The sequence below is a fragment of the Sciurus vulgaris genome, assembly GCF_902686455.1.
Source record: "Sciurus vulgaris genome assembly, chromosome: 12".
NCBI classification, from domain to species: domain Eukaryota; kingdom Metazoa; phylum Chordata; class Mammalia; order Rodentia; family Sciuridae; genus Sciurus; species Sciurus vulgaris.
Window position 1 is genome coordinate 1,379,117 of NC_136473.1, and position 25,879 is coordinate 1,404,995.

Sequence of the window (25,879 nt, forward strand, 5' to 3'; positions counted from 1 at the left end):
GCAGAAGCAGCAGTCTCGCGCTTTCCCCTCGCCTGTCTCTCCCGAGTGCGTGGATGTGGAGCAGCATGAGCATTTCCGCTTAGGACTTGCTGTGCCGCTCCAGATCAGCCGGTGAGCAGAGCTGTGCTTTGTAGACCCTCACGATGACCGCCGATCCCCACACGCATACCGTACCTGGCACGGAGTAGGTGTTAAAGGACAGTCGGCCCTCGTATCTGTGGGGCTGCATCCTTGGATTCTTCCAGCCTCAGACTGACACTATTTGGAAAAGCCTGTGTCTGAACTAAACACGTAGTGACCTTTCCCTGGTCTCTATCCCAGTCAGTGCCCCAACTGTTCACAGGACATTTCCATGCTCTAAGGCACGGTCAGTAATCTAGGATTAAACTGCACAGGAGGGTGTGTGCAGCTCACATGCAGATTCCGTGCCCTTTGATAGAAGGCACGTGGGCGTCTCAGACCCTGGTCTCTGGGAAGGGTCCTGGAACTCACCTCCGGGACACTGAGGGATGGTTATATGGGACAATTCACCTGGAAAAGTACTTAACGCTAGGACATTTGCAGATCAGGCCAGCAAGACCCAAGATGAGAGGCCAACTTCAACAGTTTCATTGCCCAAGTATCTTTTCCTCTTCTATGAGGTAACGAAGCAGAACTTCTTAGTGTTTTAATTTTTGTCTAAATGCCAGTTTCTTTGCAAGGAATCTCAGGGTGCATTTCGAGCTTCTTACCTATACCTGACCCCACTCCAGCCACACAGCGACAGTCTAGGACCCCGACTCCGTGGCACCGGTCGGGGCCGGCAGCCTCTGCCCGGCAGGTTCCCCAGGTTTGCTAGTGAGTCCTTCGGTGTGGCCACCTTGGAGGACGGATGGCGTCAGAATGCAGGCAGCGGTGAAGGCGCCTCGATGGCCCCTCCGGGAAGCGCCTCCCCTGCAGTGCTCTCTCGGCGCCTGGGGAGGAGGCCCGTCCCGGAGGCTGCCTGGGCACAGTCTTCCTCGCGCGGAGTGCTCGTCGGCTTCCTTCCTCTGTGTGGTGGCTGGGGCGCTGCGTCGACTTCACTGGAGACTGGGCCCATCCTTCTCCCTGGAGGGTCGTGCCAGGGAATGGGTCTGGGGTCCTCTGCCACGCTGGTGAGGCCCCTGATCTCTGTAGTGGGGGTTCTTCCACTCTCTGCTCTCTTCCCTGTGCCCCGTGACCAAGCTGCCTGCAGGTGGGAGGTACGTGGAGCCATAGCAGGTGGCCTGGAAGGAACAAGCAGGGCGGTGCGGTGAGGGTGCCCCCATCTCTGCCTCCCCCTGACACCGCAGCCTCAGCCTCCTTCCAGCGCAGGAGGCCAGGCTGTGCTGCGACGGGCCTCGTGATTTCCTGACACAGGAGGCCGCTGTTACCAGAAGCTCGTCCACCATCCCGTGGCCTTGGCCTTCAGGTCTGCGTGGTTCTGGCTTCTGTTTCCCCACAGGGGCGTTCACGCTGGACTTGTGTTTTGCAGAAGCAAGTGTGAAGGAGAAGGCCGTGAAGTACGTGGAGGTGCTTGAGGAGAACCTGCGCAGGTGAGGAGCGGACTCGGGAGCGTCCTCGTGAGCCCGTGGGAGTGCCCACCAGGGCTCGCCAGGTTCCGCAGTAAGGTACTGAAGAAAACCCCAAAAGTCCTTGGGTCCCCGGGGGCAGGGAGCAGGTGCCATACAGCTATCTCCACCCAGGTTTTGTCCTTGACAAAGCAAGTGGCCCAGGAGGCTTGCTGTGTCCCCGGAGACACACAGGAGCCTTCGTGTCCCTTAGTAGGAGAAGAATGGGCTTCAGCACTCGTGCTTGGTCCGCTCCCCGCTGGCCATGTCTGAAGGGGTCCTGCAGACTGTGAATCTGTTTATACATGGCTTGAAAAATGTAGAAACCCATCTTAGGTTCTGTTTTGAATCCTGAATCAACCAGCGTGAACATTCCTGGTTGCCTTTTTTTAACCCAGCTGGGAATTCAGACGCAAGGACCGTCGGGCCGCTGTGGCTTGTGGAGATGTTCCTGGCTTTCCTCGAGTGAATGTCTGAGAGGGGAGCCAGCGCGGGCTCTGCTCCTGATTAAGGAACCACGTGTGGGAATGTGGAATGCGCTCTCCTCCCTGCGAGGCATTTGGTTTTAGGGGGATGTTTTGCTACTATTTTGGAAGCGGTTAGCTCTTCAGATAGGCCATGCCTGGGACCTTTCCTGGGCTGTCAGGCCTCCCTGGGAGGCGGTGGAAGGCTTGCTCAGGGGAAGCCGGGTGCTTGCTCCGGAGGGGCAGGATTTATTTTCCTGTGTGGAAGGCGAGTCCTTTCACCCTCTGCCTGGCAGTTCCCTGCCTCCCCCACCTCAGCCTGTTGGAAGTGGTCGGGGCCTGGGGGGAGGTGCCTGCTCCTGGGTGTGGCTCGGCCTGAGGCAGGAACCCTGGGCCAGGGCTGGCTCCCTGCCTTCCTGTCCCCTCAGTCCCCGAGTCTGGTTGATCCTGCCTCCTGGACACCTCCCAGCGTGACCTCTGCCTGCTTGTGCTTTGTCTTCTCTGGGGAATGACCAGCTCTGTGGCGCAGCTCCCTGCTGCCAGTGACCCCTTGCCCTCTGTTCCGTGCTGCCCCAAGCGTGCATCTTAAGTATGTGCCTGGCATTGCACGTGGCTGCCCATTGTCCTTAGCTCATGCTCAGAGGCCTTCCCTGGGCTCGCAGCCTCTCCTGCCTGACCTGTGCATCCTCGAGGTCACCGTCCCCACCCATCCACTCTGCTCCCTTGTACAGGTCTCCTACTCTTTCCAGGCCTCTGAGTTTTCCCAGAGGAGGAACCGCCTCAGTGGGGAGAGCACCTGGCCTACATGCCAGGCTGCTCCTGCCCTCTCCTGCCACCTGGTGCTCTCCGAGGCCTTTCCCAGCTGCAGACCACAGGACCTTGGTCTGTCCAGCGCTTCCTGCTCCTCGGGGTTAAGTGTCTCCTTTGGAACCTGCTGTGGTTCCACACACCTGTGCAGGGGGCTCGCACCGTGCTCTGCGGGCTGCCTGGGGCTTCCCAGCAGGGTGGCCTGTCTCGTCCAGGAGCAAGTCCTCAGGGACGGCAGGTGCCCAGAAGCCTATGCGTGTGTGGATGGTGGAATGAACGGACCAATGAACGCAGTCTGGTTGTGGACACCCCATCTCCTCTCCTCACCTCCGCCGCCCTCCCTGCCCCTTCAGCCACGCTGCTTCCCTGAAGCCACCTGTCCTTGGCCTCTTGAACCACAGCCATCAGCACCTTGAAGGCCTGAACGTTCTTCCTTGGCAGGGTGGTGGCCAGTGGGGCAGGAGTACCAGGCTGCCAGGGTGTGGACCCTCTGAGAAGGCCGTTTTATAGGTGCCCAGACAGGAGTGGAGACTGCTGAACGTGTGTGGCAGTGCCGTCCCCCAGTGGTGAGGGCTGTGCTCAGGGGCCCTGTTGACCATCTCCCCTGATGTCCTCGCATTCAGTTCCTCACCAAGGAAACCAACACCTTGACGCACAGGGACGGTTTTCTGCACCTGCGTGGTTTGCGTCATGGTGACCGCTCAATGCATATCACAAGGCCGTGACTCAGGCAGGTGGCAGATGACGTCGGAAGTCCCTGCTACCCGTTCCTACTGACTGTGGCATCCCGAGGCCCAACAGGGCTTTGGAAAGAAAGCCACTGAGAACTAGCTGGTCCCCTGCCCTCCCACTCAGCTGTTGCAGAGGATGCACTTAAAGGTCAGCACAGCTGGATTCAGATCCGGCCAGTTGCAGTCCCAAAGACATGCAGATGGCCACTCGTGCCTTGTCACTCTCTAGGTATACAGAGACCTGGACCCTGGGTGCAGTCAGAGGGCTCAGCCTCCTTCTCTGTGGGAAAGTCAGTGAGCCTGAGCGTTGAAGAAGCACGGAGGCCACCGCAGCCCCAGGGGACCTGAGTGGCACAGAGCGGAGATGGGCACTAAGGCGACTTCAGTTCATGCTTAAGCAGGTTGGGCTGTGGTCACTGCCTGAGGAGTGGCGTGCCCGTGGGTTCCCACCCCTTCCTCCACAGGGGAGACGCTGCTGGAGGGCTTCTGCCTAATTTCCGCCTGTTGGCGGAGGAGCCTCCTTCTGCTCCGGCCACATAGTCAGAGCCTGTGGTCACTCTCAGAGCGTCCCTCCTGTTCCCACATGGCAGTGGAGCAGCTCCTAATGGCCTTTCCCCTGTGGGCCGGCCCTGCTGCTAACATCATCACCAGGGCTGACATCGTCACCTGCCGGGCTCCCGAGCGGGCTGCTCCTTCTGGCCCAGTCTCATCAGTTGTCCCCACCCACAGGGCGCCCGGGGCACCAGGCTTGCTGGACTCCCTGTTCCCTGAGTCACCGTGCAGCGGCACTGTTGTGGAGACCCTGCCGCCCCGTGACGCACACACCAGGACACGGCACACGCTCCTCTGCAAAGCCTGCAGCCCCTGCTGCTGTGGGTACCACACTGGCCGCTGAGAACGCGGTCTCTTGCAGGGGCCATCTGCTTGGCAGGCTAAGGTGCTCCAGGTGAAGTCCACGCCCTGCTAGCCTGGTGCCCCGGGAGGGCGCGTGCCATCCAGCACATGGCAAGCCTAGAGTGATGTGGTGAACAAATGCACGGGTCAGTAGCAATCACCTCTTGACACTGCTTAACTGTCAGAATCTAAATCAAAGCCAAGGCGGTTTGAGAAGATGAAAGGCCCAAACCCATGGCCCGGCCATCAGATCTCCATGGAAATGACGAGAGATTAGAGGTGGCAACAGGAAGTCCCGCGCTGAAGCTCCTTGGCCGCGTATGCTGTTCCTCCAGACCTGCTGTTCAGAGGGGACCATGAAGCTCCATTTCCCTCGTGGCTGAACTGCTTTGGTTTCCACTTTCTCAGCTGTTATGTGTTCTTTGCTGCCCTCCTGTATGAAACGGTCAAGCGAAGCATTCCGCCTTGACTTTGTAGATGGGCTTCTTCTTTTCATTGCTCTCATATCTTACATCTCTAACCATCGTGAAAGAGGAATTCCTTGTGCACAGCAAGCCCCATCTCTGGCTGGTGTCCCCTGCTGCGGGTTGCACTGGTTTGGGGTAAACCCGTGGGATCTTTCGTGAGCAGGATCGATGGTGGCGTTTCTCCTCTTTCTACTCACCCGTGCACTCTGCTTGGTCTTCCCTGAGGCTAAAGATGGACCTGCTGCAAACCACAGCTGTGGTTTTGTGGACTGTGGGTTATTTCTCCTTCCTGGCGCTCTGCTTGCGATTCTCTAGTGTTTGAGTGTGAATCACACTTTTATAATCAGAAAAGAAAACAGAAAAATCACTAAAACCTGCTTTGAGCTTGGGGGTGATTGGAAAACTGCAGAGGCCCATCTTGGCTTTAGAAGGAACTCTTAAGAGCTCCTGGTCTCACCTGAAATTCACTCTGACATTTAAAGGTGACAAGTTCCTCTAAAGGCAATGCAGTTTTTTAAAAAATAACACTTAGCTTTTCTGATAATCTTGAAATGTGCGTATGGATAGGTGGACAGGTGTGGTGCTGGGTGAACTCTCCTGCTGACAGGGACCCAGAGACTGCCACAGGTGTGAGCAGGACTGGACAGGACCCTGGCCACCTCTGCCTGGGGCCCTTCTCAGCCCCTTTGTGTGCACACTCAGTTTTTTCTCCAGATGTTGGCAAAACCAGAGAGGCAGACAGCTTCCTGAATGAATGGGAAGAATCCAGCAAAATGGTACTGAGCTTCCACATCAGCTGGGCACAGGGTCAGGAGTGGCAGAGGGAAGACTAAGGCGCGGCCAGACTTCCCAGGGAGCAGCCTCCAGCAGAGGCAGCACTGGGCATGTGCAGAACACTCTGTTGTCTCTGAGACCCAGGCCTGTCCCTCCCCAGGCTCCCTGGGGCCTCCTGGTCACACTCAAGAACAAGGGTGGATGGCCACCTGCCATACTCAGGTGAAGACAGGTGTTTGGGCTGAAGATAGGGTCACCAGAACAGCTATTTCCAAGGAAGTGGGAAGGAAGTTTTAGAATATTTATGCTTCCATTTCACCCAGTGAGATTTTCGCCTTTAAGAATGTCACATATGAATCTGTCGTTCGTGTCTGTCAGGTATGAAATGGATACCAGAGCTCGCGGGCATTCTTTCTTTCCAAGTGCAGAGGTCATTTAAAAATTCAGAGACAGTGCTGGAGAGAATGACCATTTTCTTATTCCTATTACTGAACCAGTCTCACAGACAGCAAGTGTCCCCTCACCCAGCAGCCTGCTTTGTCCCCACATTCACAAAAGGAAGCAGGAGCTAGTCAGTCTTTAGCAGAGGAGGAGCACGGGAAATGGGCCCAGGAGGTGAGCGAGGCAGACTGGAGGCTGGAGGGTGGGGGCCAGGAGGGAGGCGGCTTCACCTGTGCTTGCCACTGCGGCCTCCGGGCAGGGATTGAGGAGCAACTCCGGAGTGTGTCTGCTCGGTTGGTGGCCACTGCCTGACGCCTTCCCTCTGGGGAAGTTGAACACACCCCTGCCCTGCAGGCCAGCTTTTCCACCAGGGCCCTCTGTAGCCTCAGAGAGGGGAAGGGGGGCAACCCTTTCTTTCCCCTTCTGTCACCTCGGTGCGCAGGTGGGGATGGTTTCAGCTCTGTGTCTGTCCTGGCAGGACGAGGGTGAGGGTGCAGAGACTGGGGCGTACTTTCTGTCCCTGCCTGAGGCCTGGTCTCTGGGCAGGAGCCCTCTACCCTGCTGATTCGCAGGCGATTTCTGCCTCTCTGGCTCGGCCTGTGTCCTTGGAGGCCCTGAGGCATCAGTTGCCTGCTGTGGCCCAGGCTCTGCCCTCACCTGGCTGCTGCTCACTGCGTGGGTGGCGGCAGGGCCGCGGCCCTTTCCCGTCTGAGCCAGGTAACTCAATCCTACAGAAAGCTGTCCTGCGAGTACTCATTGAGCGAACTTGGAAGCCATTTGGCTGGAGTGTTTGATTTTCAAAGAGAAACAAGGGTGGAAAATGCTTTACTGATTTTAAGTCTAAACAGATAAAATGAAAATCACTTAATTCTGCAAAGTTCTATATGCTCATTAATTTAATAAATTATTATATAAATCACTAAATAAAATCACTTATCAATAAATTAGTATATAAATAATGTTTTTGGTTGATTTTTACCTTATGTCATCTCACACCAGAAAAATCTTAAGTGTACTTAAAATAACGATGCCTTAGCGAGCATACGTACAGAAAAGGAAATATGTAAAACGTAACAAGATGGCACCAATTGAAAAGAGTGAAAAGGAAGGAGAAAGCAAAATAGGGAAGGTCTTGTCACGTTTAGGTGGAGACCAGACTCCCCGCTGTATCTAGATACCAAGTCAGTTGAGTGACAACTTCCAAGGCCGATGCAAAGGAGACGACTTGCAGTCCTCACAGGCTGCATCGGCCTTATAATTCCGTACGGTGCTCTCATTCTCTAAAACGCCAGCGATGAATTCTTACTCAAATAGCTTCTTTTCCTCCCAAATGCCCACATGACGGGATTAGTTCTTTGAAAGAGCGCTGAGCTCCGAGGAGGAGGCCCACTCCCCATTAGGACATCAGGAAGGAAGCCCAGCCCTGGTCCTCTGGCCTCCGCAGGGCCCGGCACAGTGGGAAGGTTCTGGGCTGAAGAAGAGGCACAGGGTTAGAATAAAAGGTCTCCCTTCTCTTGAGCCATCACTTCAAAACCAAGACAGGACCTGAGCATTCCCACACACCTGCCCCTCTTCCCTGCCTGACGTTGGCAGGGTGACCTGCGGTCAGTCTGGAGGCTTCTTGTGGGGAGGGGCTCTGAAGGGGCCTCATCTGGGCCCTGGGCCTCCACTAGAATAACAAACCTCTTCAAGACGCAATTTCCCATCATAAAAATGGGCTGATAGAGAAAAGGATGAAGAATGCTCGTCATGCACCAAGGCTTGATGAGCGATGGCCGCTATTCTTTAGTTGCAGCAAGGCACAGTGAAAACGAAATAAAAGCATCCTACGTTGAAAGAAGCGGACTTCTTTTACAAAAGTGGAGGGAAGCCTGCCGCCCTGTCTGCCGGCAGCTGCTGCCCTGGCAAAGCGTCCTCCCCAGGAAGGGCGCCAGGAAGGGTCGCCAGGCGGCTCAGTTATCCGCATGCTCAGCGTTTTCGCTGCCTACCTCAGGCCTGCTGTCGGCACCTCCTGCAGAGGGCGGGAAGGAAGAGGAAGGAGGAAGCCGAGTCCTCGTTGGTGTGGGGCAGAGGAGCTGTAGCTGGCAGAGGTTCCCAGAGCAGGGCAGGGGAGGGCTTCTGGGGCAAACGCTGCTTGTGGGTCTGTGGCTCCTGCTGGGATTTCTGCGGCCCAGAGAGTCCTGAGCTCCCGCTTTGAGCCCAGAGCAGGGGAGGGACTCACGGAGCCCCGTGCCTGGCGCCTGGACCTTGGACCTCCAAGACAGTACTGGGTGGGAGATCAGCTGCGGTGCGCTGCCTTCCCTGACCGTGGGGAGCCAAGTGCTGCAGGGGCGGGAGTCGGGAGCCAGGGGTGAGATGGAGCCCTGTGGGTATCCTGGAGGGTCTTCCTCCCAGTGCTTTGCACCAGGCGCAGGGTCAGTGCTGTGGGGCAGCTGCCTTGAGGTGGAGGGAGGTACAGGTCAGCTGTCCCCCTTTCCTTTGTCACTGATATTTCCTGCCTAAGTGGACAAGAGGCTGTTTTTAAAAGAAACGACCATGAGGTTGAGGAATAGGACAGAAAGTGGGCAGAGGTCAACTCTTGGGTACAGCAGGGGCCCTTGACCTCTGGGCTCTGGAGCAGCACAGGTCTCTCTGCCCACGGAAGGCGGTTAAGCATCAGCACTGCTTACGGAGGCTGGACTCCTGGCAGCTGACCAGGGCTGGAGGAGAGAGGCTCCTCTTCCTCTGTTAGCTACAGGTTGGCAGGAAGTCATCCAGGGGACACCACCAGGCAGGCTCCAGGCAGGAGCGCCCAGCAGAGGTGGTGCCGGGCACTGTCCGTGGCTCACTCTTAAGGAGCCGTCGCCTGTTTAAAGATGATTGTACTTCAGCCCTGGGCAGCATCCAAACTCAGGTGATGCTTACGAACTCAAGGGAGCAGCACAGCTTGAGGGGCTCGGGTGCATTTGGGGCGGGAACTGAGAACTCTTAAAGATTAATCGCCTCAACAACGGAAACCCCAGTTGGTGGATATCTGGCGATTAAAGGAGAGGACTTTGTGACGGTCCCCGGAAGCACCAAGACTGCAGGATGGTTTATTTCGCTAGCGCGGTGTGCGCGGTTAGCTTCAGAGGTGTGATTAGTGACAGAACGGCCCCCGCAGCATTCCTGGTGCCCTTCTGGTGGGCAGGGTGGCCGTGGAGCCGATGTCCTCCTCTCCCTTGGGTGATGACACTGCGCGGTGGGACCAGACGTGGCCTGCACGCCGGCCGCTCGTCGGCTGCTTTCCTCTCCCCCTGCCCCTGCCTCCCGCGTCACAGGGAAGCTGCGGAGCATCAGGGGGATGTGAGAGGCGCTTGTTCAGGGCTGGGCTGGCCCCACGGTGTCCGAAACTCCCACCAGGATGCGCCTAAATCCCTATCACACAGCCTCAGGCGGGAAGGGGCTCCCTCTGTTGCAGCCGATGTGAAGATGGCATTTCCTGAGCAGGGGGCTTCATGTGATGTCTGTCTGCTGAGCCTCAGAGGATGATTCCACAGCCCCATTCATCACAGAAACCCGGCCTTTCGATTGTGCTGCTTAGAAAAAAGTCCCCGGTAGAAATCATGCAATTATCTAGTGGACTAAGAGGAGACGAGAGTGGCTGGGTGTGACTTGTGACAGTCTCACAATGCCACTGGACGGAGTTATTTCCCTCATTGTTCTGCTGGCGGGACGAGGCGCGAGCCCCTGGTTATCTGCCGGGGCCTGCGGTGCCGTGGCCACCCCTGCAGATGCTAACGGTGCTGCAGTACCTTGCGTCACAGATGAACGCAAGTCTGTGCACTTTGATTGACTCTTTGTCCCTGGAGTTTTCCTGATTGATTGCTGTTGGGTGGGGGTTACTTTTGTCTTCGTGATGGCTTGTGTCGACTCTGCTGCTCACGGAGTGGAGGTGGCTCTGCAGGCGCGTCGGCCCAAGTGTGATCACGAGGGTGTCCCGTCAGAGCGTGGTGGGGGTGTTTCTGGAGGTTTGGCCCCTGCTAGGGGAGTCTGACCTGGAGTGTGTCGTCAATTCCACCCTCCTGCACCCTTGATGAGGAGGGCCTGCCCAAGTGTCCCTGCACTTCAGGATGACCGTGGTCCTGTCCCAGTTGCCAGGTGGTCAGCACGTGACAGAGGAGCTAGGGTCCCTTCTCAGGCTACCTTAGTTGTCCAGGAAGCAGGATTGCCCCATGGCGTCAGTGGGGTGGTGGTACAAGTTCTAATCCTGCCATGGACTCCAGAAGGCAGCCTGGCTTCTCTCTTGGCCTTGACCCTGTGCTTACAGCCACCAGACCCTGGGACTGGATTTGGGAGGCAGAAAAAGAACTGTCAGCCTGTGCCACTTGGTCTGTGCTGTGTCCAGACCCAAGACTAAGAAATGAAGGAAGCTGGCTGGAAGATTCTGGAAGAGCAATGGCCAGAGGCAGTGCTGCCCCCGGTGCGTGACCATGGTTCCCACGGGGAACCTTGGTCTCCTCTCCACGGCTCGTGTGCGCAGGGCTGGACGCCGGGCAGGCCAGCGTCCCGGGGACAGGGCAAGCTCCCGCGGCCCCCCTGCTGTCTCTGCAAGTTCCTTCTGCAGAGTCTGCGTCTCGGCCTGACTGAGAAGAAGCAGCAGCACTCGGAGCCCAATGGGCAGGCCAGGTGACCCGGAAACCTCGATACCCCTGCACCCGGCCGTTTAAGGATACGTTTTGTTGTGAGTGTCTGAGATTCACATGATGTTCTGGGACACAGACAGTAAATCAGGTCCCTTTGGGCACAAGCAAACCCATTCATCTCTCACATGCCTCTGCGTGGCAGTCTGCTTGTTTAGAATCCGTGGTAGGATGAGTGTTGTTTCCTAATGGCCTGATGCCGTGGGGCGGCCACCTTGCCCTGCGTGTCTGCTCCTCTGTGCCCGCCAGCAGGCCACTCCCTGTCTCCTCCTCAGCCTCCACTGCTCTGGTGACCACCCTCTTCCTCCGTGTCTGGTCTGTGTGGCACAGGAGGTCACAGTGTTTTCTTCCCGTGTCGGCTTGTGTCCCTGCTCCCGGTGTCCTCCAGCCCAGCACGTGCTGCGAGGGGCAGGCTCTTGTCCTCTCTGTTGCTGGATATCATGCACTGGGTGGGTTGTTTTGGGTACTGGGGTGGAGCCCCAGCTGTGAACCCCTGAGCCCTCCCCAGCCCTTTTGACTGTTTTATTCTGAGACAGGGTCTCCTGAGCTGCTTAGGGCCTTGCTGAGGTGCTCAGGCTGCCTTGGAACTCGCAAGCCTCCTATGTCAGCCTCCTGGGTTGCTGGATCACGTACCCGGCACTCTGCTGGTATTTCTTGTCCTAGGAACACACATTAGCTCTACATTCAGGTCCCCAGCCAGTGTGAAAATGAGCCAAATGGAAAGCTGGTAGCAGACTCCCCTCGTCAACCTTCACGTTAATCTCTTCTCCTGAGGTTGAAGAGGGAAGCTGGTTCCCCTTCACGTCCATCATAAGATGCCCAGATAAACCTCAGGGTGCTGGGAGGAAGGTGGAGGCCTTGATATAAGCCTCGTAGCCACCGTGGCTTTGTGACCGACAGCCTGCCCCCAGCCGTCTTGGTGTGGCTCCTTTACATCCGCTTAGCACTGACGTGCAGCTCCAGCCCCAGCTGGAGTGTTTTCTCCAGGGACCCCAACGCGTGGAGGAGCCCGTCGTACTCACAGCCTTTGCTGTGTCCACTGTCTGGCTTGCTGGGCTGCACCGCCCCCCAGTTCCAGGACTTCAGACCCAGGGACAAGGCCAGGGAGACACTCTGCCTCCCTTCTCACAGTTCCTCAGGAGCAGCGGGGAGGTGCTGTGGTCCAAGGGTTCATTCCTGGCTGCGAGCCCACTTCAGCCCCAAGCGACTGCGGGAGGAAGAGAACCTGTGGCATCCCAGGGGGGCAAGGGGCGGACTGCTTCGGCCTCCAGGCTCAGCCTCCACAGCAGCCTTGAGCCCTCGGGACCTGTTGTCACCATGCAGCAGCAAATGGGGTGAGAGGGAGCAGGGACCCAACCGCACTGCAGAGTCTCTCCTGCAGGAGCCTCGCTCGGCTGCTTTGGGGGAGATGCGACTTCAGGAGCGGGAAGGGACGCTCTGGTCCCTGGCTCCAGGCTGAGGAGCAACCAGGAAGGCAGACAGCCATGCCCCAGGTTGCTCCTGGGACAGAGGTTCTTTCATGGTCTCCCTGTTGTGCTTAACGACATACCTTTGTTTCTGAGTTCTCTGAGGAAACCAGCAAGACAAAACAAACAGAAACAAGAGCGTTCTCACAGGTGAGAACAGAGAAAGACAAAGGGATTCTATCAAGCTGAGCCCGCCTGCCAGCAAAGGAGACAACCAAAGAGCCCGGAGACACCCTGCAGAACCGGAGGGAATGTTCACAAACTCTCCATCTGAGAAAGGATTAACACCAGAAGATGTAAGGAACTGAATGAACTCGATAAAATGAAAACTCAAATAATCCAATTAGCCCACGGGCAGTAGACCTAAATAGACACACAGCTGGCCAACCCGGATATGAAAAAGGGCCCAGCCCATCAATCATCAGGGAAATGCTAACAAGACCACAAGAGGACGTCATTTCACCTCGCTGGAGTGGCTACAGTCAGAGAGACAGAGGGGCTGGGGCACTGTGCTGGGGGGAACAGCACGGAGCCTTCTCACAAGCTGGAACTGGGACTGCCTTGGGACCCAGCTGTCCTGCCACTGGCTCCATATCCTGAGGAGCTGAAACCAGCATGTTGAAGAGACTTCTGTACCTCCGTGTTTACTGCAGCACTATTCACAAGAGCCAATGCATGGAATCAGCCCACGAGTTCATCGTGGGTGAATGGATTATGAAAACGTACAGACACACAATGAAATAGTATTTAGCAACGAAAAAGAAGGGGTCCTGTCATTTGTGGCAACAGCTGTGCCGTGTGTCATGCACAGAAAGGCAAATGTCATTCTCCCTCACTCCTACAGAGAAACTAAAAGAATCGATCTCATAGAAAATAGAAGAGTGGTTACCAGAGGCTGGGAAGGGTAGAGGGAGCAAGGGAGGAGAGAGGCTGGCCGGGCGGGGGTGGCTCAGTGGTGGATGCTGCCTCGGCATCCTGGAAGCCCTGGCTTCCATCCCAGGGACTAAAAAACAAACGAAAAAGTGCAACAGGCCATGAAACAGAAGCTGGCAGGCAGGAGAGGATGGTGAGGAGGGAGGTCCCATAGGGTTCTACAGCACAGCAGGGGACAGCAGGCAGCACCGATCTATCGTACATTTCAAAATACCCGCAAGGGAGGACTCTGAACCCTCTCACCACGAGGGAAGGTCATGGATCTGCTGATTATCCTGATCTGATCTCTGCACGCTGCATGCATGTATCAAAATATCACATTCGTGCACCGTAAGTATGTGCCGTTATGTCAGTTAAAAACAAAATACTATAAAATGCAAAGAGGAAAGCAACAGAGCTTTTAGAAAGAGTATTTGTGACTTAAATAGACTCTGAGGTGTGTGGCGATCACTGCAGAGATCGCTGCGAGACGTTTGCCACATGCTGTGAGAGCACAAAGTGGCAGGTAGAGAGAACCACTGGGCGCACTAGCACAGGGCGCACTAGCACGGGGCGCACTAGCAAGGGCCACCCATGTCACACAATTGCTCTACACTTGCCTGGACCTCCCTGTGCTGGTGGTGACTGCCGGGCTCCGTCTCCACACTTCAGCTGCAAAGGGGCAGCGTCCTTCTCTTGCAATTCTGTCAGTTTTAGCCAGATCTTTCTATAAAAATAAATTTCCTTCAGTATCTATCTGAGACCTATGTGATCCTACAACAGGTACAGTCGGAAAAATGAGAAATCACACCCCATTTATGTATGGTTTATCCAAATGTATAAATGCAGTCTACTGTCATGTACAACTAATTAGAACAAAAAATTCAAAAAAAAAAAAAAAAAAAACCCAACTCTTTGATGATCCTGAAGTACGATTTGTGAAAGATAAGATAAATTTGTGATTCTTTCTCCCAGCAATCTAGCTTCCAGGATGTCACTGTTTCCTAGCACCCACCAAAGGTGGCAAGGAAGCCAGCCTCCATGAGTGTGTGTGCTGCTACCAGGGCATGGCTTTTGCGGCTTTTAAATTCTTTGCAGGAATTATTCTTGTTCACATTGTCCCATCTTTGGCCAATAATAGCCCTTTTGACTTGGCTTTGAAATTTTTTGAATCAATTTTCTATGTGTTCTAATTAGTTGTGCATGACAGGCGCATGCACTTATACAATTTGATAGGTCATACACAAATGGAGTGTAATCTCATTTTCTGATGATACATCGTGCAGGCTCACACTCATCAGCCAAGAAACTTCTTGTCTCCCAATGAACAGTGATTTCAGCTCATCTTGTGCGTTTCCTGCCCCAGATGTGGGATCGGCCTTTGCTTCAAGGAGCTCTGGCCTGCTGGGCTGGCCATTGTTTCCTGGCCTTGTCATTAGACAGATCTAAAACATTTTTTTAGAAAAGAATTTGGGCCCCAGTTTATATTGTTTCCAGTTCAAAAATGTATGTGGTTTTACTACATTTCTGTGAGTCTGTATTTGCACTTCTCTTGTGCTTGAAATTTGAAGTAACTGCCTGTATCTGGAGCTGAGCTGGAGAGGCCGTCCACCTGTCGGAAGCAGAGCCAAGTAGCCACCTGAGCCTCTGAACTGATGCTGCAGACTGTGCAGGCGGTGGGAGCCGGGTCTAGAGAACTGGAGCCTGCGGCCAGCCCTCCCGAGCTGGCTGGGGTCTCTCCAGCTGCTCCCCGAGGGGTCTCCAGCTCCCTCTACTGCCGTAACTTGACGTCGTGCCAGCTGGTAAAGGGAAGTTGCTTGAAGGGCCCAGCCCCACTTTGGCTGAGCAGGCAGTGAAGGGTGAATCTGGAGCTGCGAGGCTGAGAGGCAGTGAGCTGGTAACTGGCAGGGGAGGCGTGCAGGTCTGTTCCTGGAGGGTGATGGTGGGGATGGCGGGGACAGGTGGGGTATAGGCAGGGGTATCAGTTGTGCTCAGGTGCTGCGCAACCCACCTCCTCACAATCTGAAGAGGTACACACTTCCACCATCTCCGCTGTGTGGATGGGACACTGAGGCCTGGGGAGCCCAAGCCAGGGCTGCACACATGGGCAGGCTGACTCCAGCTGCCTTCCCGCTCTCCCTCCGGTTGCTACCAGTCTCCGAATGGACTGATCAAGGCTTCGGGAAAGACAAGTGCTTACGTGACCTTCGTAGTCAAACCTTTTGTGGTCGAACCAGCCTCCTCATTCTCTGTAGTTTATTCTAAAGAACTATTAATTACTTTTAGAATACGGTTCGAATTTGCCAGGGAACCCAGATTAGAACTGAGCACATGGGAGCAACTCTGCGGGGACAGGGAGAAGCGGAGCCAGGGGCGACTGGCACACTGAACAGGGTTGAGGACAGTCCGGCGCACGCTGGGGACTTCCGTCTGACACTCAGAGGAGCGGTAGTGCAGAATCATTCTGAGAAGCCACCCAGAGCCCTGGACACACACTCCTGGTCCCTGATGGGCCGAGAGGCCACAGAGCAAAGTGTAGAACTCCGGTGGGCTTTCAGGGACAGTGTGCAGAGCACTGACTGACACCGCCCTGAAGGAGCAGCGAAGGCCTGGCCTCCTGGGACGCTGTGCTCTCCTGAGAGGTGACAGGACCTCAGTGCAGACAGGGATGAGGGGCTGCAGGCTGAAACTGAAGCTGCTGCAGGCCTAGGTGTGGAGGAGGTCAAGGCGGGGGCCAGGGAAGGTGGTGCTGCAGGTGGTGAAGGGGCCGGACGGTGGGAGGGCAGTTCCGCACAGCAGGGACCAGCACCAGCCAGGACCCCACCCAATGGGGACAGAGGACAGAGGTCATGCAGGGTCAGGATGGTGGATTTGGAGGTCAGATTGCCTGATCCTCGCCTCTGCAGTACCTTCTAGTTCTGTGACCTTGGGCAAGTTCTCTAACCTTTTTAAATTTCAGTTTCCCTGTGTATAGAGAGAAGTAAGAGAGCCTGTGTGTGGGGCACACGGGGTGCAGGACACACGGGGTGCAGGGCACAGTGGGGCCCGAGGGCGGGAGCTGCAGCCCGGCCTGGTGGGAGTGTGTCCCAGGTGCATGTGCACATGCTACCGTTGCGCACCTGTCTGCCGCTGTGCCCACAGCCTCTGCTGCATCGGCATCTCGGGGGAAGTGCTTCTGTGTCTGCACAAAGAGTGAGCAAGTCTGGTGGGAGAGCGACCCAGCACGGGTGGCTCTCGGCCTCCCCTGGGTCTGGGCACAAGGCCTCCGGTCCCGTGAGTTCCCACGCGCTGCTTGGTGCATGCAGAGTGGGAAGCAGCTCCCCAGGTGGGGAGGAGGCTTCCGGGGGAGAATGCACGACAGTCTGGTGCCACCTGCCTTGGGCTTTGTGGTCAGGGTGGGGCTCCGCCTCTGTCCCCTCACCTGGAGAGCCACGCAACTGGGCAAATACGCGTTCCCTGGAGCCCTGTCTTCATCTGCAGGGTGAAGATCAGAGCCATCAGACTGGACAGCAGAATGAAATAATTGAGGAAAAGTGCCAAGGGCCCTGCTGGGCACAGAGGGGTGACTCCATCCGTCTCCTATCCTGTGTCTTCTCCCTCAGCCCCCCTGCTCCCAACGCTCCCCGTTGGGGGTCTCGAGCAGTTAATGGCCACCTCTGGAGGAAGCTGCTGTTTGCTGTGGACCTCAAGGCCGCCCTTGTGCTGGGACTGAATGGACGGGTAGGCGGTGTGGGTGCTGGGTTTCAGGGTGCAAGGCCAAGTGGGGGCATCATGCACCCTCCTCTCCTCCACCCACACTGTCCCTTTAGTCCTCCTGCGCCAGGTGAATCCTAAGCCCCAGGGTGTTTCACCCGGGCTGAGGGAATCAAAGGCACTGTTTGCTTTAGAATGAGCCATGACATCTCTCGTGGTTCCAGATTAGATGCTGTGTGTTCAACATCAGTAGGAAACAAACAGAGAAGTAAATATTTGCTACAAAATGTCTCTCTGGTGCTCAAAGATGTGTTTCTGCATCTGAGGATTCACGGCTCCATCTGCCTCATTTAGAGTCGAGCGAACAGTCCCCACAGCAAGGAGCCTGTCGTGTGTGTACCCAGTGGAGATAATGTGCCGAGGGCGCAGCAGTACTGAATATTGATAAGGATGTGACAGGCCACGCTGGGAGTCAGTGTCACATTCAAATGACTGGCAGAGGGATGGAAAGAAAACAGAAATCAACGCCCCCCGGGAGCCGCTGACCGAGCCCTTCGTGGTTGCTGGTGCACCGCAGGCGGCCTCCTCTCCTCCCCATTAATGATCATCATCCAATACCCACTGCCGGTTTCCAGCTACAGGGTAATTGCTTTCTTCCCTCATTTCTGGGCTGCCAGGCGGTGCAGGCGGCGGGGCAGTTGTGTGACCGCTCTGTCCAGGCGGTGCTGGCCGCTGGTGGTGCCCTGCAGCAGCGGTGTCAGCCCATTTGCTGCCTGGTGGACTGAAAGAGGAAAGTCATTTGGTGCAGCTATTTTTAGCCTGCATTTTCGATCTCAGCGGTTATGAAACTTGGTGCACTGGGGACACAGCTGTCGATGTGCTGTTCGCAGTACTGCTCAGGTCTGCTGAGTCCTTCCCACGCCTGGCAGGTTTCCTCGTAGCCTGTGAGTCCCCACAGGGCCCAGTCACTCTGCCCTCCCGGTGACTGAGCGCTGTGCTGTCAGGTGGGCTGTGTGCCAAGGCTGTGGGCAGTTCCACCTTCGATCCGCCCATGCAGTTGTTACTTGTGGGCTCTTCAATGCATGCGTAAGCAGCCCCCACGAGCTCGAGGGACAAGACGAGTCTGCAGCCACCTTGCTGTTCTGGAGAGTTTCCCAGGGTGGCCGACGGGAGCAGCAGCTGTAAAGGCGTCCGCTCTGCAGGCCCTTCTTCAGAGTGGACCAGAGGGGCCCAGGCATGGGACTGCGGGCGTCCTTCTCTCAGCCGTCACGGAAGGCCCTGGCTGGAGCGGTCTGCCCTGGTCCTGGGTGCTGATCACGAGCAGGGCCTGACTCCAGGCAGGGCGGGCACGCGCCCGGTTCTGCCCCAGCCTGCGTGGGTGGTGGGTGCTGCCACATCACTCACGCTCGGGTCACTTTGCACTGAGTCCCGTGGGAGCGCATGGCGCGGGGCTCGGGGGGCGGTGGGTTGGAGAGTGGTGCGCGGCCTGGTCCTCGCTGCCCCAGTGCGCAGCACATCGGCATCCCAGGGACAAAAATGCGAGCTCTCGGCACCTCCGTGACCTCCCGACGGCAGGCAGCTCACCAGGGTTCCATTTGCCCATCAGTCCGTTTTCTGTCTGAAGTCACAGTCCTTTTTCTAGAATGTGCTGTGGTCTGCGAATTTAGGGCCACAGTCACATATCGGTCCCTGGTCGGAGTAAGGAGGTGTCCTGTGGGTGCAGAGGCCATGAGGGTGTGGCCCTTACAAAAGAGGCCCCAGAGAGGCCCCTGCCCCTCCGGCCTTGTGGGGCACAGCCAGCAGGCACCGTGGAGGACAGGGTCCCCCAGACACTGAACCTGCCGGTGCCTTGATCCCCAAGGAGGCCTGTCCCCTGGTGCAGACTCAGAGCCCTGGCCACTGTGAGGGTCCTGGAGACCTCCGGCGAGGCACCAGGCTCGTGGTGCCCAGCCCTCCCGACGTCCAGGCGTCCGTCACTGTGGGGTGGGTGGGGAGCGATGGGCTGGGATCGCACTGCTCCTGAACCCTGAGTGCCACCTCCGTGCCTGTGGGCGACAGCTGAGTGACCAGCCGTTTCTGCAGGAGCCACGTTCGCCTGGGGAGAAGTCGCTTGGGGCCTTGATCCCGGCACTGAGAGGACTCATCCTCCTGCAGACCCCTCGCTCCCCTGGTAGCCAACAGACGCGCTCCCCTGGCCAGTGCTCGGCCCTCGCCCTCCTGACTCCTCCATGGTCTCGAGTGGCCGCCACCTCCTCGTTGGTCAGTGGGCGGGGACCTGGCATAAAGGAAGGCGTTTCTAAGACGGGGGACCCCATGGGGGCACTGACCCCATCCCCAACAGCCCCTGTCCCCACCAGCCCAGTCCCAAGGCCCCCTGTCTCCAGTGGCCTTGTCCCCAGTGTCCCCATCTCTGATGGCCTCACCCCCATGTCAGGCGCTGGGTCCTCACTGCACTGGCGCCAGCCAGGCAGCCTGGGTGGGTGCGTGTGCACAGCAGGTCCACGGCTCTCTGGAACATGTTGGTTTGGGACATTTCTGTCTCCTTTCTGCAACACCTAGACACGCGTGACAAGGGCGGCAGGTGAGCATTTGTCACGGGTAGTACTAGGGCATGTGCCCTGAGCGGGTGCCCGCTTGGCCAGTGCCCGGCGTCCATCTTCCCCGTGAAGTTCCAGGAGCACCACATCCCCCGGGCAGGCTGCGGTCCCTTCCCGTTCCCGGCCACACTGAGGTCAGCGGAGGAGCCCTCTGGGCTATTGCGCTCCTGCTGCCTTCAACACCCTCGACCGGCCCTTGCGCGGCGCCTGTTCCCATGGACGCCCTGGTCCTCGGGACGCCGTGGGGCCTGGGCCTCCGTGAGTGCCGGTTAGAGGACTGGAGCCCTGGCTTCCAAAGTGGGCCCCAGACCATTGTGCAGGCTTCTGTGCGGAGGGAGACGCGTGGAGGACTTCCCGCGTCTCAGCACGGTGACAAAGGAACACTGAGGAGAAGCAGCCTGCTCTCCTTGCTGGAACAGTAAAGGACCTACCTGGCTCGTTTGAATGAGAATAAGTGAAGCGCGACAGAAAAGGGCCACAGGTAAAGGAGGGCCTGTCGCCCTCCCAGCCTGGGGAGGCCAGTGACCTTCTCCAGCCGGCCCTCCAGAGCCACCTGGCCCATCTGGGCAGCCCCACACACACGCACGCGGTGCTATTCTCACGGGAGAGCTGAGCAGCACGCGCTCCCGTGCTGGCCTCTGGGTGGCGCTGGCCGGAGGGCCTTCTGCTGACGGCTCCCCTCCCGCTGGACGTGGTGGGGTGCAGGGACCCAGCCCACGCCCTTGGTTCTTTCCGGTTCTCCAGCTGCAGTTGCCCTTCCGCTTCCCCGAGCACGTGCCCTCCCCCACGGCCTCCTCGTCTGCACACGGTGTCCCAGGGCCGCCGCCTTCTCAGGGGCTCACGGGCCGCCCACCCTCTTCAGCCCGCGGCCTGCTCTCCCAGGGGTGCTTGCTTCAGACTTACTGGTTTTAAGAACTCTTTGCTGCCGAGGAATTTGGCTCATGACTTAAGCTGCCCCTTAAACCTGCTGCGTCCCAGGTGCCATCTGAATTGTGACTCCCTTTACGGGGCTTTTGCCGCGTGGAAGTTTCAATTGTATCGCCAACTCGTCCTTCTGGTTTCCAGTCTTCGCCTGTCTTAGAAAGGGTTTTCCACTTCAAAATCATAGATAACTAAAAATCCACGGGTGGCTGCTGAGCAGCCTGGAGGCGGCTGGGGTGGGCCGTCGAGGCCGCCCAGGCTGGACCTTTAATGTAGCCAAGCCACCAGGATCGGGCATCGGGAAGGCCCTGCCCATTCACCTTTACGACACTGGGCTGTGTTGAACAATAGTTCCCGAGTTCCCACAGCAGGCGACTGGGGGCTTCGCAACCGCCAGAGTGAGGGTTAGGCGACCAAGCCCTCTGGCCTGCTGAGTGCTCCCACCTGCCACCTGTGGAGTGCCCAGCATGGCTGCACTGTGCCCTGCATGGGGCTCAGGGACAGCAGGACAGCCGGGTCCCTGCTCTCGAGGGATGAGTTCTAGTGGTGAGCGAGGCCAGACCATGGTGGCGGGAGAGAGCCCACAGAGATTGGGGGCAGTGGGAGAGCAGCTGGTCGACAGGACCCCTGTAGCCTGGTGTGTGTCTGGAGCTGGGCGTCCAGTGCTTGTCCAGATGACTAGCTAGCCAGTGGTCTCTGGGGCTTGGTTTCCAGGGTCACATGGAGTGATACAGGAAAAACAAAACATCTTGTGACTTTGAGTTTCACACAACCTGCAAAGTTGGGAAGCCACGCTGGCCAGTCTGTCCCCGACAGGAAAAGGAAGCCAGTCACACTGGTGGTCAGGCCTGGGGGGCCTTGGTGTCTTTCCCGTGAAGCAGGGATCTGCCCAACACGTTCATTTTGCTTTGCTGGTTTCGTGGGCCCTAAACTCGGGCAGGTCTTGGCAAGAGGATTCCCACTCGGGTGGCAGTCGGACGTCAGCTCAGCTGGGTTGGATGCACACAGTGGCCTACTCACAGGGTTGGGAGCTGGCAGTGGGTCAGCTGAGCTCCCAGGGCCATCGCATGAGGTCTCTCCAGGATGGTGATCCCCGGAGGAGGGCCCCTTGCATGGCAGCTGGCTCCCCCAGAGCCGGCGCTTCTCAGGGGCTGGGTGGAAGCAGTATGGTCCTCCTCTACCTGGCCTGGGCAGGTGTGTGCACATGCTCCCTCTGTGCTCCTGGGCACAAGGAAGGCACCCAGGTCAGCCCAGGTCCATGAGGAGAGAACATGGACACCAGCACCCACTGCAGGACTGTCAAAGGGCTTACACTGACCTTTTGAAACTTCCACCATGTAGCAATGCTGCCCACATTGTGAGTTTGTTTTGAAGGCCAAGTGACCTGATGTACATATGGCCCTCGGGGCCAAGTGACCTGCTGTGTACACCTCCAAGTACATACACCATCCCAGGGATGCTGACGGTGGAAGTGGTCAGGAGAGGTAATGGAGCGGAGGACAGCAGCTGTGTGTCCCTCTGCGAGGTGCCCTTAGTTGTCACTGACAGGTTGAACTTTGGCAGAATGAGCTGCTGGTCTCACCTGATTCATATTTCTTTTGTAATGACCATGAAGACTTGTCCAGTGGATTGTCACAGGCCAGTTGCCTAATCTCATCACAGTCCCCCTGAGGAGCTGGGCAGGAGCTACCATCTTCTATTCCAAGGGCAGACAGTTGGTCACTCAAATAGTCACTGAGCTCTGTTGGAAGGACAAAGAAAGAGCTTGTAGTGACCTGCATGATGGTTAATTCAGGAAACCAAAGAGGGGTAATGGGGGATTAGAAAAAACACATAGACACAGGAACAGAGGAAAGGCTGGGATCGGGTGGGCACCACACTCTGGTGGGCGCAATGACCACAAGTCAGCTGCACAAGCTTATTGTATAGATTATTTCATGGAAAGGATTTATTGTGAGAGGTTTCTTCAAAGCCCTCAGAGTGAAGGACAAACTTCTATGCAGCCTAATGATAGTTATCGACTTGCAACCATGACCCTCTACCCCTGGAAAGCTGGTGTCTGAACTTGAGGTCAAGAACTGAACAGCTCTGTGTCTGGCACAGAACCCCGTTTTGAACAGGGTGTCCCATAGCAACTGGGCCATCTTCAATTGGCGCCTTTGCACCCAGAAATTCCCAAGAGAAGTGTTGCCTATCTTCGGGCAGTTCAAGGACCATAGTTCATTCCCTGCTCCTGACAAGAGATTGTTATGGTTGGATGTGAGGTGTCCCCCAGAAGCTCCTGTGTAGCAGGAATGTTCAGAGGAGGGATATGCCTGGCCTGGGAGAGCCTGACCTAATCAGCCCCCCTCGTTTGAATGGACCAGCTGGGTGGTGATTGGCAGGTGGGCATGGCTGGAGGAGGTGGGCATTGGGGGCCCTGGAAGGGAGCATCTGCCCTGTGGCTCCTTCCCCTCTCTGCTTCCTGCCCACCATGAATGGAGCAGTGCTCCTCCGCCACGCCCGTCCATCATGATGTGCGCCTCACTCGGACAGAGCAACAGACTCAGCGCACCATGGACTGAACCTCTGAAACCATGAGCCAAGATAAATTTTCCCTCCTTGTCAGGAGTTTTGGTCACAGTGACACAAAGCTGATTAACGCAATAGTTCAGCAATTGGCAACACCAGTAACAGAGTCCTAGCAAGACAGTATTCACGTAGGAATATGGCATTTGGGGAAGGAGGCTCCAGTTTTGAAAAGTCATTGTTTCTAGGAAAATAGTGTGAACTTTTCTTCTTCAGGAAATGACATCAGGATGAAGTTTAAACTTTTCTCTTTTCTTGAACATATCCTTTTTAGTTGTAGGTAGACACAACACCTTTATTTTACGTGGTGCTGAGGATTGAGCTCAGGGCCTCACGCATGCTAGGCAAGCACTCTACCGCTGAGCCACAACCCCGGCCCAAGTTTAAACATTTCTGATACCGACAACTTCTGCTGGCTTGGAGATCAAGTCACCGGATCCCAGAGACAGGAGAACAGCTCGTGCTTCAAGAGTGGCAGTGGAAAATCCAGAACCATCTGCAGGTCACAAATCGGTGTCTTACTCCGTCTCGGTTCTGTAAAAGTCCTGGTTGTCTTCAGAGTCTCTGAAGAATAGGGCAAACTGCAGATGCCCTTGAAGTGGAAAGTCCCTACGTCAGGAGAGTCTGGTGATGAGAGCGAAGCTGCGTTCCCCTCCGGGCTGCAGAGGAGCCGCCTGCCGCCCGCCCTCTCCCTCACGGGTCTCCCCCCAGGAGCACCCCCGGGCGGTGGCTGCACCGTGGAGCCCGTTTCACTCCCAGCTGGCAGGAGCAACAGGCGCGTGAGCCTCCACGCCCAGAGCCAGGCCTGCCCTCTCGGCTGCCTGGGTACCCGCCCTGGGAGCTCCTGCCCAGGCCCCTGCTGGTGGCTGCGCCCGTGGCTGGGGATTCTCAAAGGCCTAGGGGTGCTGCTGGACAGGAAGAGCCAGCAGCGCACATCTTTGAGGTCGACCAGGTCTCTGCCATGCAGACAGGTGAGAAGCAGGGCTGCAGAGCCTCCCCCGGCCGGCGAGGCTGGGCCAGGTCACCACGTCTGGGACTTACCCAGCCGCCCGCGCCCACTTGCCTCTCACCTTTGACACACGCTCTCTGAGACATCCTGGGCCAGCCCCACTGTCACCCAAAGGGGACGCCTACTCCATCCTGTGCGATGAGAGGCGTGTGTCACAGTGCCTCTCTGATTCAGGTGATGTTGGCCCTTTCCCTCGGAAACTTTTTTGGTGCAGGGGTTTGCACCCAGGGGTTCTTAAGCAGTAAGTTGCTTCACAGCCCTTATTTTATTTTAGTTTTGAGACAGGGTCTCACCAAGTTGCTTTGGGTATTGCCAAGTTGCTGAGGCTGGCTTTGAACTTGGGATCCTCCTGTCTCAGCCTCCAGAGCTGCTGGGTGACAGGCATGCACTACCACGCACGGCCCTGGGGACCCTTATGACGGCTGGGCTGAACCTCTTTCCTTAGACTGCCACAGCAGTCAGAGGGATGCTGACGGATTCATCAAGCTCAGAGTAAACAGTCATTGGACCCTGGGGGACCCCCGTCGGGAAGAAACAGACGATGCGGTGGGGCAGAGGTCTATGGGAGTGCCCTGTCTGCCTCCCACGTCCCAGGAGGCCAGTGCCCACCGGCTTCTGGAGGCACAGCCTCCTGCCGGCAGTGAGGCTGGGGTCAGGACCTGACCGGGAGCTTAGGCAGGGTGGTACTAGGGCAGGCGTCGGAGGCTCTTGAGCACCCCTCCCTGCTCCTGGGGGGAGCCCTGGTATGGGGTGTTCCAGGCGCACACAGCACCCTGAGCTCCTCCCCTTCGCCTGCCACCTGCTGAGCCTGGGCAGCGTGAGGCAGGGGTGGCAGGCTCCCCTTCTCCAAAGACCTGTCGCCCCTGAGCAGAAACGTGGCTAAGGACATGTGGTCCCGTTTGGAGAATGAATGAGACGGCTGGGGAGGACGGCTGGAGCCAGTAACGGTGGGACGGACTTCCGCCTGGCAGGCAGAACCAGCGCACGGGACACAAGGCCTGGGCCCACGTTTCCGCGAGGTGAGAGCCAGATGTCGAACCCGGAGGTCAGACACGCAGCCCTGAAGAAGAGTCAAGGGGAGACGCAGAGGCCAGGCAGGGGCATGGTTTCAAGTGCCAGTCCACTAGGCTGGAACGCCAGATGGGTCCTGCTGAAGAACAGCAAGGAGGCCCGACAGGCGAGGGGACACGGCAGGGAGCCCCAGAGTCAGGTGTGCAACCAGCAGAGTTTGGATCTGCTTTCCTGTGGCAGGAAGCCCAGGGGGAAGGAAGCCATCACCAGAGGGGACAGGGAAAATCACCATGGAGAGTGGCCCCGGAAAGGAAGGGATCCGAGGCCTCAGGGGGAGCAACTCGGGACAGGAGGGGTGGCCTGAGGGCATCATGGATTTATGTAGAGCAAAGTCAGGGAGAAAGTGCTAGAACAGAGCAACTAGGAAAGGGTCAGAGCTGGGCTGACCTCTGAGAGCCGCCCGAACACAGCGGGCAAGAGCCGTGAAGCAGTGTCCCTGAGGATCCAGCCAGGAGTTAGAGCTGCAGCATTGTCTCAAGGCCAGGGGGAGGTGCAGGGTCGTGGGCAGGAGCCTCAGATTCAACAAGATGGACGGCAGACCCAGGGCCGTGGGTGAGCCGTGGGACCCCTGCATGAACAGGGTGACCTGGCCTGGGGCACCCTTCTTACAGAAAGGGGGCAGGAACACCTGCCTGAGAGCCCTGTCCCCAGAACCCAGCTCAGGGAACAAAGAGAGTGAGCCTGGGCAGGAAGGTCCACACACGTGTCGTCCTGAAGGACACGGCTTCCCCTGCACGCTGGGAGCCAGGCAGGCCACTGTCCTCTGTAGAAGCTACCTTCCTGCATGTGCACAGGACAGCGGCTCCCGGGGTGCTGGACAGACCACACCCTGAGC

At 57.3% G+C, this 25,879-nt stretch overlaps 1 protein-coding gene across 12 annotated transcripts in view; it reads left to right on the plus strand.

Moving 5' to 3' along the window:
* Positions 1-25,879, plus strand: part of DISC1 (DISC1 scaffold protein) — a 198,397-nt gene that overhangs the window by 140,302 nt on the left and 32,216 nt on the right. For 5 of the 12 annotated variants that reach the window (XM_079107191.1, XM_079107199.1, XM_079107196.1 and 2 more), the window contains one exon: positions 1,493-1,553. In XM_079107191.1, the coding sequence (XP_078963317.1) occupies positions 1,493-1,553 (61 nt within the window). Of the gene's footprint in view, positions 1-1,492; positions 1,554-1,932; positions 2,034-2,781; positions 6,815-25,879 lie in introns of those variants that run through there. The other 7 variants (XR_013758327.1, XM_079107200.1, XM_079107193.1 and 4 more) reach the window with 7 other exon arrangements.